General features: G+C 42.6%; 1 protein-coding gene across 1 annotated transcript; it reads right to left on the reverse strand.

Moving 5' to 3' along the window:
- Window positions 1-3,465: 3,465 nt before the first annotated feature.
- RBBP7 (RB binding protein 7, chromatin remodeling factor) lies at window positions 3,466-11,849 on the reverse strand. Its single transcript, XM_026035321.1, has 12 exons — window positions 11,797-11,849; window positions 11,428-11,572; window positions 9,865-10,007; window positions 9,217-9,390; window positions 8,818-8,933; window positions 8,048-8,208; window positions 7,488-7,614; window positions 7,318-7,395; window positions 6,670-6,746; window positions 5,417-5,474; window positions 4,589-4,699; window positions 3,466-3,835 (listed from the first exon to the last, which is right to left on the reverse strand). Exons 1-12 carry the CDS (start codon window positions 11,810-11,812, stop codon window positions 3,767-3,769), a joined length of 1,275 nt encoding a protein of 424 aa, XP_025891106.1. The 5' UTR covers window positions 11,813-11,849; the 3' UTR covers window positions 3,466-3,766.
- Between the last annotated feature and the right edge of the window lie 2,126 nt (window positions 11,850-13,975).

Consider the following 13,975-nt stretch of genomic DNA (forward strand, 5'->3'; position numbering starts at 1 on the left):
TGTTTCTCACCACGGACCAGTGCTAAGCGCTGCCTGGGATTTTCCTATGGCTGTCTTCCTCCTGCTGGGAAACTGGGGAGCCCGCATGCAGAAGTGGAGGTAGGTAATGAAAGCCTTAACCCTGTGTGCCTGGTCCTGCTGGATGCCCAGGAGACTGTGTCATCATCCGGTCCTTATAGCTCAGACAGGAGGAAATGGCCCCAAGCTGTGCCATTTAGATTAGGCATTAGGAAAAATTCCTACACAGGAGGAGTGCTGGAGCATCAGAACAGGCTGCCCGGGGAAGTGGGGGACTCACTGTTCCTGGCGGTGTTCAAGAAACGTGTAGATGAGGTGCTTAGGGACATGGCTTAGCAGCCAAGGTGGTGAAGGGTTTACAGTTGGACTCAATGATCTTGAAAGTCTTTTCCAACCATAATGATTTTATGAAAATACATTTTTCAAAATTACTGTCTCCTCTCTGGTGCACATGTGTGTTGCCCTTAACTCTTCTATCTTGTGAAGAGTAGCTTTGAGGTGAGAACTCCTTTCACTGGGCTGCATACTGGACATTTTGTTCTGTTCTTAACAAACAGCAAGCCTTGCACCTAGCCTAAGACTTGACCAAGACCCCTGTTCTTAAATGCTTCAAGAAAGCAAGCACTTCAGGCATCTAAGAACTTCCATCTCTCTCTTGGGGTATTTACTCAAGCCAAAAGAGGTTAATGGAAGCCCCCCACTTCCTTAACGTTCCTTGTTTCTCTCCTGTCATGCCAGGTGCACTGTGGTCATGACAGTAACTGTAATAAAGGCCTAAAGTGATTAAACCTTCATATAACAAATGGTACTCAAGACCAAACTCCTCCTACTTTTTAGGGTCTTTGCATGCAGCAGTAAAAGCGGCACCACTAAAACAAACGCAGTTCTCCATCTACAGGAAAAAAATAGGAGAACCCCCCCAAATTCTTTTAGTCTCAGGGAAGCCAAAATGAAGGAAAAGGCTGTGCTGTCTCAGTTTGGCCATGGGCTGGGTATCAATCTTCTAAACAATTTCAGTATCCATTAGCCTTGGCCATTTTCAACTATTTATGCAAAAATTTTCACTTTTCAAAATCATGTTTGAATCAGTTGGCGATACAAACCTTCAGCTCCTCAAGGAAAAGAAAGAAAAAAACCCACACCCAGTAGAAAAATATTGTGATGTGGACCAGGAAGATTGGCTTTAAAAGCRACAACCGAGTTGTAGCTCTGTAATAGACGCCTACGTGGTTGCTCCACTGCACTTACTGAGCACTGAGCTGAAGCATGCAGTGGCTGGCACTAGACAGTGCAGCTGAACCTTACAAACCCTAGCAAAATAGTTTGTAACTGCAGTTTCAGGAAGCTGTATATTTTTTGTTATTTTCTTTTTTTTTCAGTTAAAAGATGAATGAAACAATTCAGATTTAACTCTTCTGCTAAAAAAAAACTGCATAAAACATATGCAGAGTTGAGGGCAAGTGCAGAAGCCACTGTAAGCTGGCAACACTTCACTTCCAATTTCCCTTCGTAGCTTTTGCTACGGTCTCTGCTTGCACTTGTGCAAAGAGCTAGGGCAAAGCTGGTTGGGTGACTGGTATTTCTGAACGCGCAATACACTATTTGCTTGAAAATAAGGGATAGTAAAAAGCAACCTTACTGTCTTCACCTCTTTCCAGTGCGTATCAACCTGCAGGAATAGCAGTTTGGTGAATTAAGTACACTTAATAAGCACCAAATTAATAACCTAAAGCAGCTACTGTTTAATAAATTAAAAAACAACAAAAAAATAAGGCCATTCATTGTTCAGGTTTGCCATTTTATTTTTTTTAAATACTTCAAATCCCATTATTCTCATTACTAAGTGCCATTCCTAAACACTCTTATGACAGCAATCACCAACTTTTAAAAGCAAATTATAAAGGTATTCAGGTATGTATATACATATACATTTTAAAAAATATGCCCTTTTTAATGTTTCACAAATATTTTACAAAGGCAAATAAAAAGTATAGGACTTCCTGTAAATCAACTTGGTGTTAACAACCAACTGTCTTGGCAGCACATTCTCAGTAATGAAAAGGTTTAAGGTAACAAGATGTAGTAACTGACATTCTGGCTGCATGAACAGGCTGTGGGGCCAAGCTCTCCTATGTCTAGCTTTATAAGGCTTGCAAAATTTTGCTACATGTTTAAGGAAAATCTGTTTTCAACTTGGACTTTGGGAAAATCACTTTAGAGGCTGCATTTTCTGCAATAGTTGTAACAAGGAAGAATTAAGCATGCTTTATGAAGAATTGAGCTTTATACTTTGTTAGCATGTGCAGTATTAGACTTTGAACTACATGAATGCTGGTATGTTTGAATTTACACTCTCATTTTCTACTAAAAATGGCTTTATGGGTCCTGCTGCCACTCTCAACCCTCACCTTTGAGGTGCAGGAGAGCAGGCAGTCCCTGGGGAGGTGGCTCTGGTGAGGAAATACCACGTCCACTATTGCCTTCCACTCACAAACAGCCACTGCCTCTGTGTCCTCACATCCTCAAGGMTGCAACCAGGGCACTGGCTGCGACCCAGGCTGAGGGGACAGGCCCCTTCCTGGCACCCAGCCCCTGCCTGCCCATTCAGCCAACCTGGGTCTAGAAGGAGGCAACAGGAGCTTGTGGGAAACAGAAGCGAGCAGCTCAGAGCTCCCACTAGGCCTCTCAGGCTTTCAGTATCCTGCATCAGGAACATGACCAGCCACCTTCAAAACAGCCACCCACCCTCCCCCGCCTCTAGGCTTTTAAAAATGACCCAATCCCCTTGCCCTGCCTTGCCAAGCATCTTCGTGCTATAAGAGGCACGCTGCCCTCTCGCTCCCCCAGAAACAGAGTCAGAAAGCCGAAGTTGGAGGCCCTGGTGGAAGAGTGTCTCCAAAACCCCCTCTCTCTTCATTTGAGGTCAGGGYGCAACGGAAGACAAGGACCCATGGACTGACACTGCTCCCTCTGTGCCAAAGGCAGCACCTGGCCTTAGCAGCGGGTACCACCCCACACACTGGGGGCTGGCAGTCAAATCCACCTCCACTTAGCAAATAAATCCTCCTCCCCTGCCTGGACATGATACTGATGCGTTTTTAACATATGACCATTAGCAATTAGAATGGACCTTGGTTAAATGGATAGTGCTGAGGGGCCTTCAGCAGCTTTGACCTTTCACTGTGTTGAGCATACTCTCCCACCCTGCCTTTTATCTTATTTATAGTAAGATATAAGCTCCAAATTAAATAGCTTTAGTATCTGCAGAAATTAAGACTCCTTTCTCCTGTGACAGCTATATYCAAGCAAAAACACTCACAAGAGACAACAGTTAAACATATATTTTATGTAATAAATTTTATTTATCTAAAGCCAATCAGAAAGTGCTGTGTAAAAGTGAAAAACTTTTTACATAGTGATAAAAACTTTTATTTGAAAATTCACTGCAAGAAGAGTGAGCATTTAGCTGTCTTATTTACAGGGTGCTACTAAGCTAAGTTGGTTTAAAAATATAGACATAAGTATTCAGCCCTTCTCCTCTTCCCTAGAAGCTAAATGCTGTACAGTATACAACAGCCAGAGCGCCCAGAACCCAGAATCTCTCATTGCATCTTGGCTATACAAGCCTTTTGTGCCTGACAAAAATCAAGCATTGGGAAAAAGCATTACAGCCAAACAGGAATAGTCTTAACGTATATAGCACTCGGATTATATTCCTATGCCACAGAACTTCCTTAAGGAAGAAAATTTACGTTCCTTGACCTTCCAGTTCTGCTGCAGCTATATCCGGTTCTTCATCATTGTAAATGTTTTCTGCCTAAAGACACAAATTACTTCATTTCAGAGACAGATCTGATTTTTAAATAATATTTTACACTTACTGTAGTAAAACCATGACAATCCCAGTAAGGTACAGAGATCATCAACATCTTAAGGATGCCCTTTTCCTGCCTTTCCTTCAAAGGCAGCCACTTTTAGGAATGTATATACAGTAGCTCTGCAGCAGCAGTTGCGCTCCTGTATTATCATATTTCAGGATAATGAACTTTATCCTTTCACTTCTTTACCATGGACACTTGGTTCTGTGATTTATTTCAACCCCAGCCTGAATACACATGACAAGTTTAAGAACAGTTATTTTAAAAGTGGAAAGACCAACCTGTGGCACACATTTAAGTCTGCTAYAGTTTCATCTAAAGATGAGGCTTGAATTACTTTTAAGGGATTTTATTCTGTCTTTATAGGGATTTGATCAATCATGTTGCAGTGTAAAGTAATATGAACTGTATGCAGAGCTAGAAGGCATCTGGGCTGGCATCTTTGTTCTTATTAACTAGCAACTAAGACTTTGAGGAAAAAAAGAATAATTACCTGTAAATACCAGATGCATTTAATGGCATTGTTTTAGCATTTATTTTCTTTGAAAGCCCTATTCTCCTTTCAAATAGTACAAAAAAAATATAAAGCTCTTTTCAGTCAGTGAAGACACAAGCTGTCCTAAAGACAAGCCATCCTGATTTAATCTATGTAATCAGCTTCAGAGCAACTCAAGAGCTGTTTTGACACTCACCATTTGCCATATTTGCATTATGTTGTCCTCTGATACAGAACAGATTACCCAAGGCTCATTAGGATTCCAACTGAAGTCAGAAATTTTGGCAGTGTGTCCTCCATGAATAAACTGTTAAAGCAAACAAATGAAAAGCAACATCAGGGAGATATTCCATCTCTAGAGAAAATCTGCCTAAAATGAAGATTCGGAAGTTAAACTCTTTCTACTAATGACTTCACAAAGAGGAAAAGCTTGCTATTACACACTCATGATAAGGTGCAAAGGTGGGCATGAAATAATTYATTTACTACTTACAGACACAAATGAAACTACTGAGGCATCATTAAAAGACAGCTTGTTATTACAGCAACAGCTGATGGACATCCTTGAAATGCAGCCACTTCACAGGGTTGTAACACCATGAAAACCCATTTTCTCACCTTGTTATGTAACTACTCACACAGTTACACAGCAAATGGGGAAGTTAAAGTCGAGCATTTCTAACCTTTTCCCTAAGGAAACAAAACTAAGCCTTTGACTTTCTACAGCAGTAAGATCAGCTACCTCACCAGTCTAACAGAAGATAAACAAGTGGAGGCCTTGGCTTTACCTGCTTTCAATATAAAGGTGTGTTGACGCGGTCAAAGTCTGCATATAGCCAACACTGAGGAAGTTTTACACATCCTCACATCTGGCCAAAAGAGCTTTGACCACCACTGCCTTCTRCATCAAAGGCAGGTACCTAGCTGCTGCTAGGTACAACAACGATCAGTAGTTGAGGGGGCAAAAAGACTTGGGAGATGGCTGCAGCAACGGGTTGATGGGTAGAGATAAACAAGAGCATACCAGAAGTTCAGGAGGTCCATCCTCTGCATCCTCTGCAGACTGCTCTTCTCCAATTTTGCTGCAATAAAGTAAGCTGTATCTTTTAATAAAAAGCACTGCATCCCATCTCAATATAACTTACTAGTCCTTAGCAGTGGCTGGCTGTATTTGCTTTTTCTATTTCTCTCACTGTCRAAGAATTTTAAATCTCAGGTACAGAGTATCAACTGCTGGGTGTTATTTCTACGGAAAGAGCAACTTTCCTGTGAAGCACCTTGAGGCAGGAATCACTTATTACTAAAGATAACAGAAAAGAGGTTCAATAAAAAAAATGAAAAGTGGTTCAATAAGGACAAGTGCAGGGTCCTACACCATAACCCCAGGCATCAATACAGATTAGGGGTCRACCTGCTGGAAAGCAGCTCCACGGAGAGGGGCTTGGGAGTCCTGGTTGACACCAAGTTAACCATGAGTGAGCAGTGTGCCCTCGTGGCCAAGAAGGCCAATGGCATCCTGGCTGCCTCAAGAGGAGTGTTGGCAGCAGGTGGAGGCAGGGGATCCTGCCCCTCTCCTCAGCTCTGGTGAGGCTGCACCTGGAATACTGGGGGCAGTTCTGGGTTCCCCAGGACAAGAGGGACATGAAGCTTCTAGAGAGGGTCCAGCRGAGAGCGACAAAGATGATTAAGGGACTGGAGAATCTCTTGTATGAGGAGAGACTGAGTGAGTTGGGTCTGTTTAGCTTGGAGAAGAGAAGGCTGAGAGGGGATGATTAACATGTACAAGTACATGAAGGCAGAWTGCAGGGAAGAAGGGACCAAGCTCTTCTCATTGGTGGCCAGTGACAGGACAAGGAAAAATGGGCATAAGTTGCAACACAGACAGTTCCATCTCCATGTGAGGAAAAACTTCTTCACTGTGAAGGTGACAGAGCCCTGGCACAGGCTGCCCAGGGAGGTTGTGGAGTCTCCTTCTCTGGAGGTCTTCCAAACCTGCCTGGACGCCACCCTGTGTCACGTGCTCTAGGTGTCCCTGCTGGAGCAGGAAGGTTGGATTAGATGATCTCTAGAGGTCCCTTCCAACCTTAAACATTCTGTGATTCTGTGAAAACAATATCTGCTAAAAAAAAAAAAATCTTTATTTGTAAGCTTAGCCCAAGTTAACTAACCAAGCAAAGCTAAGAGAACAGCACAAATGAAGCCTACCAAATAGAGTAGAACTGCTGCCTTGTATTACCTTCTGTTCATAGCTATTAAACGAAAGAAATTGCTCTTCACCTTAGATCCCATACATTAAGCCGACGATCAGTACCACTTGAAGCAAGAATTGTTTCATTATGAGGGGACCAGTGCACCTGTTGAAAGGCAGTAGTTAACTGAAGCACAATTATTCTAAAGCATATYCTGACCATTACTTTTCAATAACTGAACTCAAGGAGTTAGGTTCCTCCAGCAAAGCATGTCCTAGAGCTTGAGCAGAATGCTTAAGATTTCTCCAAACCAACAGCTAACATTTCCCTTTTAGGCTTTTACCATGTCACAAAACTTAAGCGTCTAAAAGTTGCTCTTACTTGCACAGTGCTCACTAAAGGTCACAGCAGTAGGTCTGAACCCACATCCTCTCTACAGGAGGACATTTTAGAGAAACCTTCTAGTCATACTGAGTAGCTGTAAGTGCCCAGTGATTTTTTTTTTTTTTTTTAAACAGCAAGTTGTTGACTACTCGCTTCAAAGTAAAATGGGTTTGGGTAGAAACACATGGCCCTGTCTGTATTTACTGAGCCAAAACTCAGTATTCTACATTTAATATATCTAATTTAYTGAGGGTAGTCACTACACAAAAAGCCACCTGTCCATCTGTTTTTGTCCAAGTCACTACTCTTGTAGTTTTTGTAAGAGGCCATGAGAAAAGTTTACCCTACCCACCTGAAAAATTTCATCCTTATGAGACTCAAAAGAATGAAGTTTCAATTTTAAGTTTCGAAGATCCCACAAAGCCACGGTCTAAGAGAAGGAACAGAAATTGTTTATATTATAATGGCTGTAGAACTGCTATCTAGAATAAACATAAATGTAAAGTATATACAAGTAAAAACCTTGTCAGCGGAGCCAGTTGCTAGAATAAACTCGCTGTAAGGATTGAAGGACAGGCAGTTGACCTCAGCTGTGTGAGCATCTACACAGTGACTTGGCTTAGATGTAGTATTAGATCTTGTGTCCCAGCTGCCAAGATAAAGGTTAGGGGAGGAAGGAGACAGAACACTGAAGAGTCAAGAGAAAACAAATGATTTTTCAGATGAGGGTTCCCCCAACCCTAACCTGAGCCACCCTGTGTCTATTGTTACTTACACTAGTCTGAAGTTACAGTTTTTAAATSAGTTAACTGTTAGAACTCATGTCTGTTGTACACAAAAAGTACATTAATAGTTCACATCACAGAGCTTAAATACATGTTAATTCCATTTTAATCTCTCCCTCAAATATACACACACATACTATGCAGATTTCTGAGATCTTGCAGCATTACTACCGTTGACAATGTTTGAGAGATGCATTAAACCATTCTATAATGCAGATTTTTATGATTTTCCAGAGTACTCTGGATTGGTCCACCACACACAACAAGCACTGCTCAAATTGCTTAACCCTGACTTACATCATTAGCTTCTGATCATCAGCCACAGATCCAAAGAGAGATTCATGGAGGAGATGCCAAGCCACATCTTCTACAACTGCAGAATGCCCAGTAAAGATGGCTTTTGCATCAACAACTTTGCCTTCTTTTGGTCCTGCATTTATATCCCATAAACAGACAGTCTGCAAATAAGAGCCATATTGTGTCATTACAGTAGTTTTATCTGTCATCTTTCAAAAGAAGGAAAGAAATCACACTTTATATATTCTTTATATTTTTGGAGAGAGGGGGAGTGAGGGGGGAGCGATTCCTGAAAAAGTCTTTGTTTTTGAAAAAAAAAAACATCTACTGCACCAAAAGTGGGAACTCAGCTGAACTACTTTATCAAGTCTCTGTAGGTTCAAGGCCCCAAATTTATTTCTAAGCAGCCACAAAAGCAATTTAAGCAATTTACAAAAAGCAGCTCAATGGCAGTAGCTCACATTTCACTTAGAAAGCCATAAAAAGTTAACTGTTTAGTTCAATCCAATATTAACCTTTGAGAATCTTACTAATTTTATGGTCTCAGAACTAAACTATTCTGTTCTTACTTCACCCAGGACAGTTATCAATTACAGGCAAAAAGACAAAATAAAACTACCCATAGCTGACAACAGCCTTAATAAATATTACTGTGCTAAACTATGCAAAACCTTCCCCAAGCAACAATAAAAAGGCACAGCAATGCAGTTTTRCCACAATTATCTATTATAGCATAAATTGAAATATTTTAAGGAGATCATTATTTTTACATGGTCATCTGATGCACTCAGAAGATGTCCACTCAAATTGGAGTTCCATGATAAGCCATATCCTTCTTTCAGGTGCCCTCTTAATCTAAGATCAGGATTGCACTCTCCACTTGTGTCTGAAAGAGAAATTCCTTTCATGTAGCTTAATCCTCCACATCAATCCATACAAGCATCATTATCAAAAGAACTTTGTTTGGAGTTGGAGAAATAGTGTTTTATGCAATCAATCTCATAAGAGATGCTGAGTAATGATATTAAACATAACCAAGCACCTAAAGTCACTGAAGTACTGGGCCATCCTACTCTGATTCCAGATCCCTCCTCTCAATTACTGTCAAATTGAGATTTATTTCTCAACACCAAGAGACATTTTGCACAGTTTGAGGGAATTTGACAAACCTGGTTTTGAAGGATGTTTAGTGTAATCAAATACCAACACATCAGCAGATGGCGTTTTTGTAGCGATGATGGAGGGATTCTGAGGCATGTAACGAGCCCGATTTACTTCGCCTTCATGGTTAATTTTAATCTCCGTTTCAATTTTGCCAGTCACAGATCCAAAGCCACCAAACTCTGCATTTGTCATAAAAAAGGTCWGTTTAATCATATCAGTTATTTCAACCAAGTTAACAGCACTTCCGGCTTCCCCCCATTTCAAGCAGCAGTGGCAAGCATCTTAACAGAGCAATATGGTAAGGCCTGTGGAAAACTAGCACCACATGGCACCACAGCATTAACACTTTAATCAACTGAAATCCTCTGAAATAAATTCTATTTGAATAGTAGTTTATTCAAGTTAGGTGCACTTCAGTTTTCAGCAAAAGCCACAGATCTAGCACAGATGCTGACAATGTATACCACAACTTTACTTAAGTTCTTTTGAAAGAAGCAATTTCTCCTTTTATATTGCTATGAGCAAGGTAGAATTACTGCAAACTGTTGTCCAGCCATGTCACTTTTACTACTCAAGAAGAAATTAGAATACCATCAAACAGGACATCTGTTAGTGCTACTGCCAGAGCCCCAAAGACTGCATGCAGAGCCCACCTCCTTTCTCACTGTCATACTGAGAGGTGTCAAACTGATCATCATTGGGAATCTGGACTCTTGCAACAACCAGGTGGTTCTGCTCATCAGAGGTGTGTGTTCCCAAAACCAGCCAGTGCAGAGCATAATCCTTTCCTTCTGGCCTGTTTGAAAGTAATAAGAACACAGAACAAAAATAAAATGCTCAGTTACAGAAGCTTGATTGGCGTCAGTAACATTGAAGATCCAAACTTCTTCAGGSTGCTTTAGAAACAAAGAAAAACACTAAATGTACACGCACCAAAAATAAGCGTGTGCACACACACACAAAGATTCAAGAGATTCCTTTCTTTACCACAACACATTTGTTAATTTACAAGTGAACTGAATTATTTGACATCAGAAAGCCAAGGATACATCCAACAAGCCAAGAGTGTCAATGCAAATACACTGGTACTATTGCTTGAGTTGGATAATTAAGGTTTGCCTATTAATCACAGGCAATTTAGTATCTTCTATTTTTAGTCTTCCTTGTAATCTCATAATATTAATTCAGAAGACAAACAATTCTGTTTTGAAAAGTGAAAAGCAGCAACCTATATCAATTAATTACCAATTGGTAAAAGCTTATTGATAGGAAATTGTTACAGTTTTCAAAACACCATTTTTAAACACTGTACAAATCCTAGTTAATTAAGTTTCTTTTGATGATTAAAAGCGATGTTTAGTAACAATCTAGCAATAAGTGAAAGAGCAGAGAGACAGTGTCATACATCCGTGAAAGGAAAATTAGAACACTTGAACAAAAAAYAAACTACTTCTGAAAGCATTAATTCTGCTGTTGGAACCCAAGCAAAGAGTAAACAGGAATCATGTGCACCAATCAAAACCACTACAGATATTATTAATTACACCTCTTCCAGAGCATCACTGTATGTTTTTAGGGGAAGTAAAAAAATAAAAAAGCACGCAATGCACACACACTTACTTGTATCAGGAATAGCTGTCCCATCATGTCAGGTGTCATACAAAGAGAGAGTCCTTGCCTTAAATGGCTTACATATTTTGACACTGGATAATTGGAAATATCACGTTTTTAACTGAATATTAAGTCAATCTGCAAAATATGAGGCAAGCAGAAGTGTTCCTCATAAGGGCTCCATACCCTCAAAAAAACTCCCCACGTCATTTTCTCCAAGCCATGATTACTTAGCTCACATCTCTCTACATCTTCCCCATACATTGTSGCACACAGATTCAAGTGATCACCTAACCACCAAGGTTAACACCACTTATGTCAGTGGAATTTTACAAAGAGGCTCTCCTCCAGTAATTGTATGAATTTTAAGGGTGCCCTCTGCAGTATTAATTTGTAGCTTTTTTTCCCCCCTTTTTTTCTTCTTCACAACTGTCTATCCAAGGTGTTTTGAGAGCCACAAGCTAAACTCTTACAAGCTTACTGAAAGAGTTCTGTCCCCTTCTCTTGTGGCTCCACCTTCCGAGCTACCTAGCGGCCGTTGCGCACACAGAGGGAAGTGGCAGCAGCAGGAGAAGGTTTGTCCCTCCCCCGGGCAGCCCTCTCACCTGGTCACGTCGGGCAGCCACTGCACCGTGAGGCTGGGCCACTCCAGCGCGTGCGTCATCACCAGGTCGTAGAGGAAGGGGGTGTTCTTCTTCCAGATCTTGTACTCCTCGCTGATGACGCGCTCCTCCACCGTGTCCTCCAGCGCTGCGCGGGAGGCGGCCAGAAACAGCTGAGCCAACGGCGTAGCGCGCGCCGCGCCCGCCCGTTACGGCCGTTACCAGCGGGGAGGGGAGGGAGCTCTGTGAGGAGCAGCCGGGGGAAAAGCGACCGTTACCCGCACCCTACCCACCCCGCTCCCTCCTCGCTGCCGCCCCAGGCAGCCCGGGTTGGGGAGAAGAGGAAAGCGGGGATGGGAAGGAGTTTCCTACCTTCCCTGCTCGCCATTTTGGGCGAGCGCGCGAGGCGACGGGTAACGGCAGCGGAGGAGGGGCGCAGACGCGGCACCGTCCCGCCCACGCCTCGCACCGCCCCAGCGCATGCGCCGCGAACGCCCACCACGCCGGCCAATGAGGAGGGCGAGAAGGCTGCGCGCGCGCCCAGCCCACGCGTGGGGGTGGCGGCGGCGCCGCCTCCTCCCCCTCCCTCAGCGGCCGGGGGACCGCAACGGTCGGTGGTGGCCGTTGGGAGCCCTTTGTCCCCACGAGGTGCTCCGCGATCTCGCTGGGCACGAACGGCTCCCTCGGCGAGTAGATGTGCAGAGCAGGAGGAGGAGCCAGGGCTTGGCGCGAGTGTGCGGCTTTTTATTCAGAATAAATAAATAAATAAATGCCAAGATTGGCGTGGATACGGTTATGCCGCGAGGTGGGGCTTTAAGGAAAATAAACCACTATCAGTGCTGCTGCCGCCACTGTGAGTTAGCTGGTTCTTTTTTTTAACCACATTTAAAGGCGTTACAGAGCACCCCCACCAGCTTGTGGAAGAAAGTGCCTCAGAGCTGTTAAATGCATGAATTTGATGCTCGTGATCTCTTCACCACGAATTTGAAACTGCTGAAAAGATAAAATTTATTAAAAAAAAAAAAGGACATCTTTGCCACCGAGAAGCCCCTACGAAAGCCATTTGTCATAATGCAGTAGTGCATAATGCAGTGCATGAGAAACAGAGGSCCCACGTTTAATAATCAAGCTCAGCTGCTTGGAGAGCACCCCAGGAGCAGCCCGGCCTGTGGTACTGACAGCCCTCCCGACCCTGCGCTGCTGAGAGCACAAGCCCTTTCCCTCTTAATAACCAGAAGAATGAATGTGGGTATTGCCAGAAAACAAAATGCGAAGTGCTCCCAACAGCACCTCTGCTGTTGGTCAAAGTACCAAAATACCATTTTTCTTCAGCAAGGGGTAAAATAAAAATTCAAAACTTGGGAAGCATTGAAGTCTGTACAGCACTCAGGAGTAGATAAAGAACAAAAGCCTTATTATAGCTCTGTCTTTGTTGTTGTTGCTGTTACTGCAACTGAGGCAGACTTGCTGAATGTGGAATCACTGATTGCACATTGGAGGTGGAAACTGGGGAAAACAGCTGAAAAGGGGGCCTAACTTGTCAGTTTTCATGAACAGACCAATGCAGTCAAGGAACAGAAAAATGAAAACTAATGGACTCTTTCTACAGAAATGCCCCAAATACAGGATAYTTCCTTTCACCAATCAGAAGTGGTAACTCAGTTGCAAAAAAAGAAAAGAACAGCTGACATATTTAGCATAAGCTAAAAAATAAATCTCAGCAGGAATTAAAAATATGTAAAATAAGCAGAGGCGGCTAGGTTAGTGAAGCTGCTGGGTTAGAGGGGAAAAAGCAGAAGGCRATGAGGAAGAGAGAGCAAGGCGACGCGCCAGGCTGCAGCGGTGCAGTGTGCACTTCGGCCGTCTCCGCGGGCGGTGGCACTACCCTGACGTCGGACAGCTACACAGCCACGCGCAGGCTGCAGGGGGAGGCCACACAGGATGAGATCTCCGCTGCTTTGCACAAGAAGCAGCGCCYGGCCGCAGAAGTGTTTTGGKTTTTTTTTGTCTTGCTCCGTATTGGTTACACCCTATACTGGTCTATGCACGTGTGTCTGGGGCGCTGGTGGTGAAACGGAGATTTCCTAGAGATCTAGCAGTTATCAGGTAGCCTTTGTACATCTGAAAATAACTTAGGTGCAACAACAAAGAATGGTAGTAGACATTATTTAGCATGTCTCAAATATTAAGCCTTAAATTATACTTCAAACKCAGATACTAATCCCATTTTACAACCCCAAAAATATACGTAAAAAGAGTGGTTACAGAGACCACTGCAAAATACTCTTCCACAGTGGGGTTGACGATATGTTGTTTTATTTTATTTGCAACAAGAAATACCTGTTTGACAGATTTTTTCGTTGCAATAAAGTCATGCAAATAAACACAATTGCATTTTTGAATTCCCACTCACATGATAGCAGTCAGAATTACAAAAGTTTTACATGTTGGAGTTTTCTCTTAGAGTCTGTAGTACCATCTGATTAATGTGGTGAGTGACACAGCTTCTTGTGTCAGAGTGACACAGTTGCATAGAAATAGGTGTACGGCT

The sequence above is a fragment of the Nothoprocta perdicaria genome, unplaced genomic scaffold (genome assembly GCF_003342845.1).
Source record: "Nothoprocta perdicaria isolate Ctin4 unplaced genomic scaffold, notPer1 scaffold_158, whole genome shotgun sequence".
Lineage (NCBI taxonomy): Eukaryota > Metazoa > Chordata > Aves > Tinamiformes > Tinamidae > Nothoprocta > Nothoprocta perdicaria.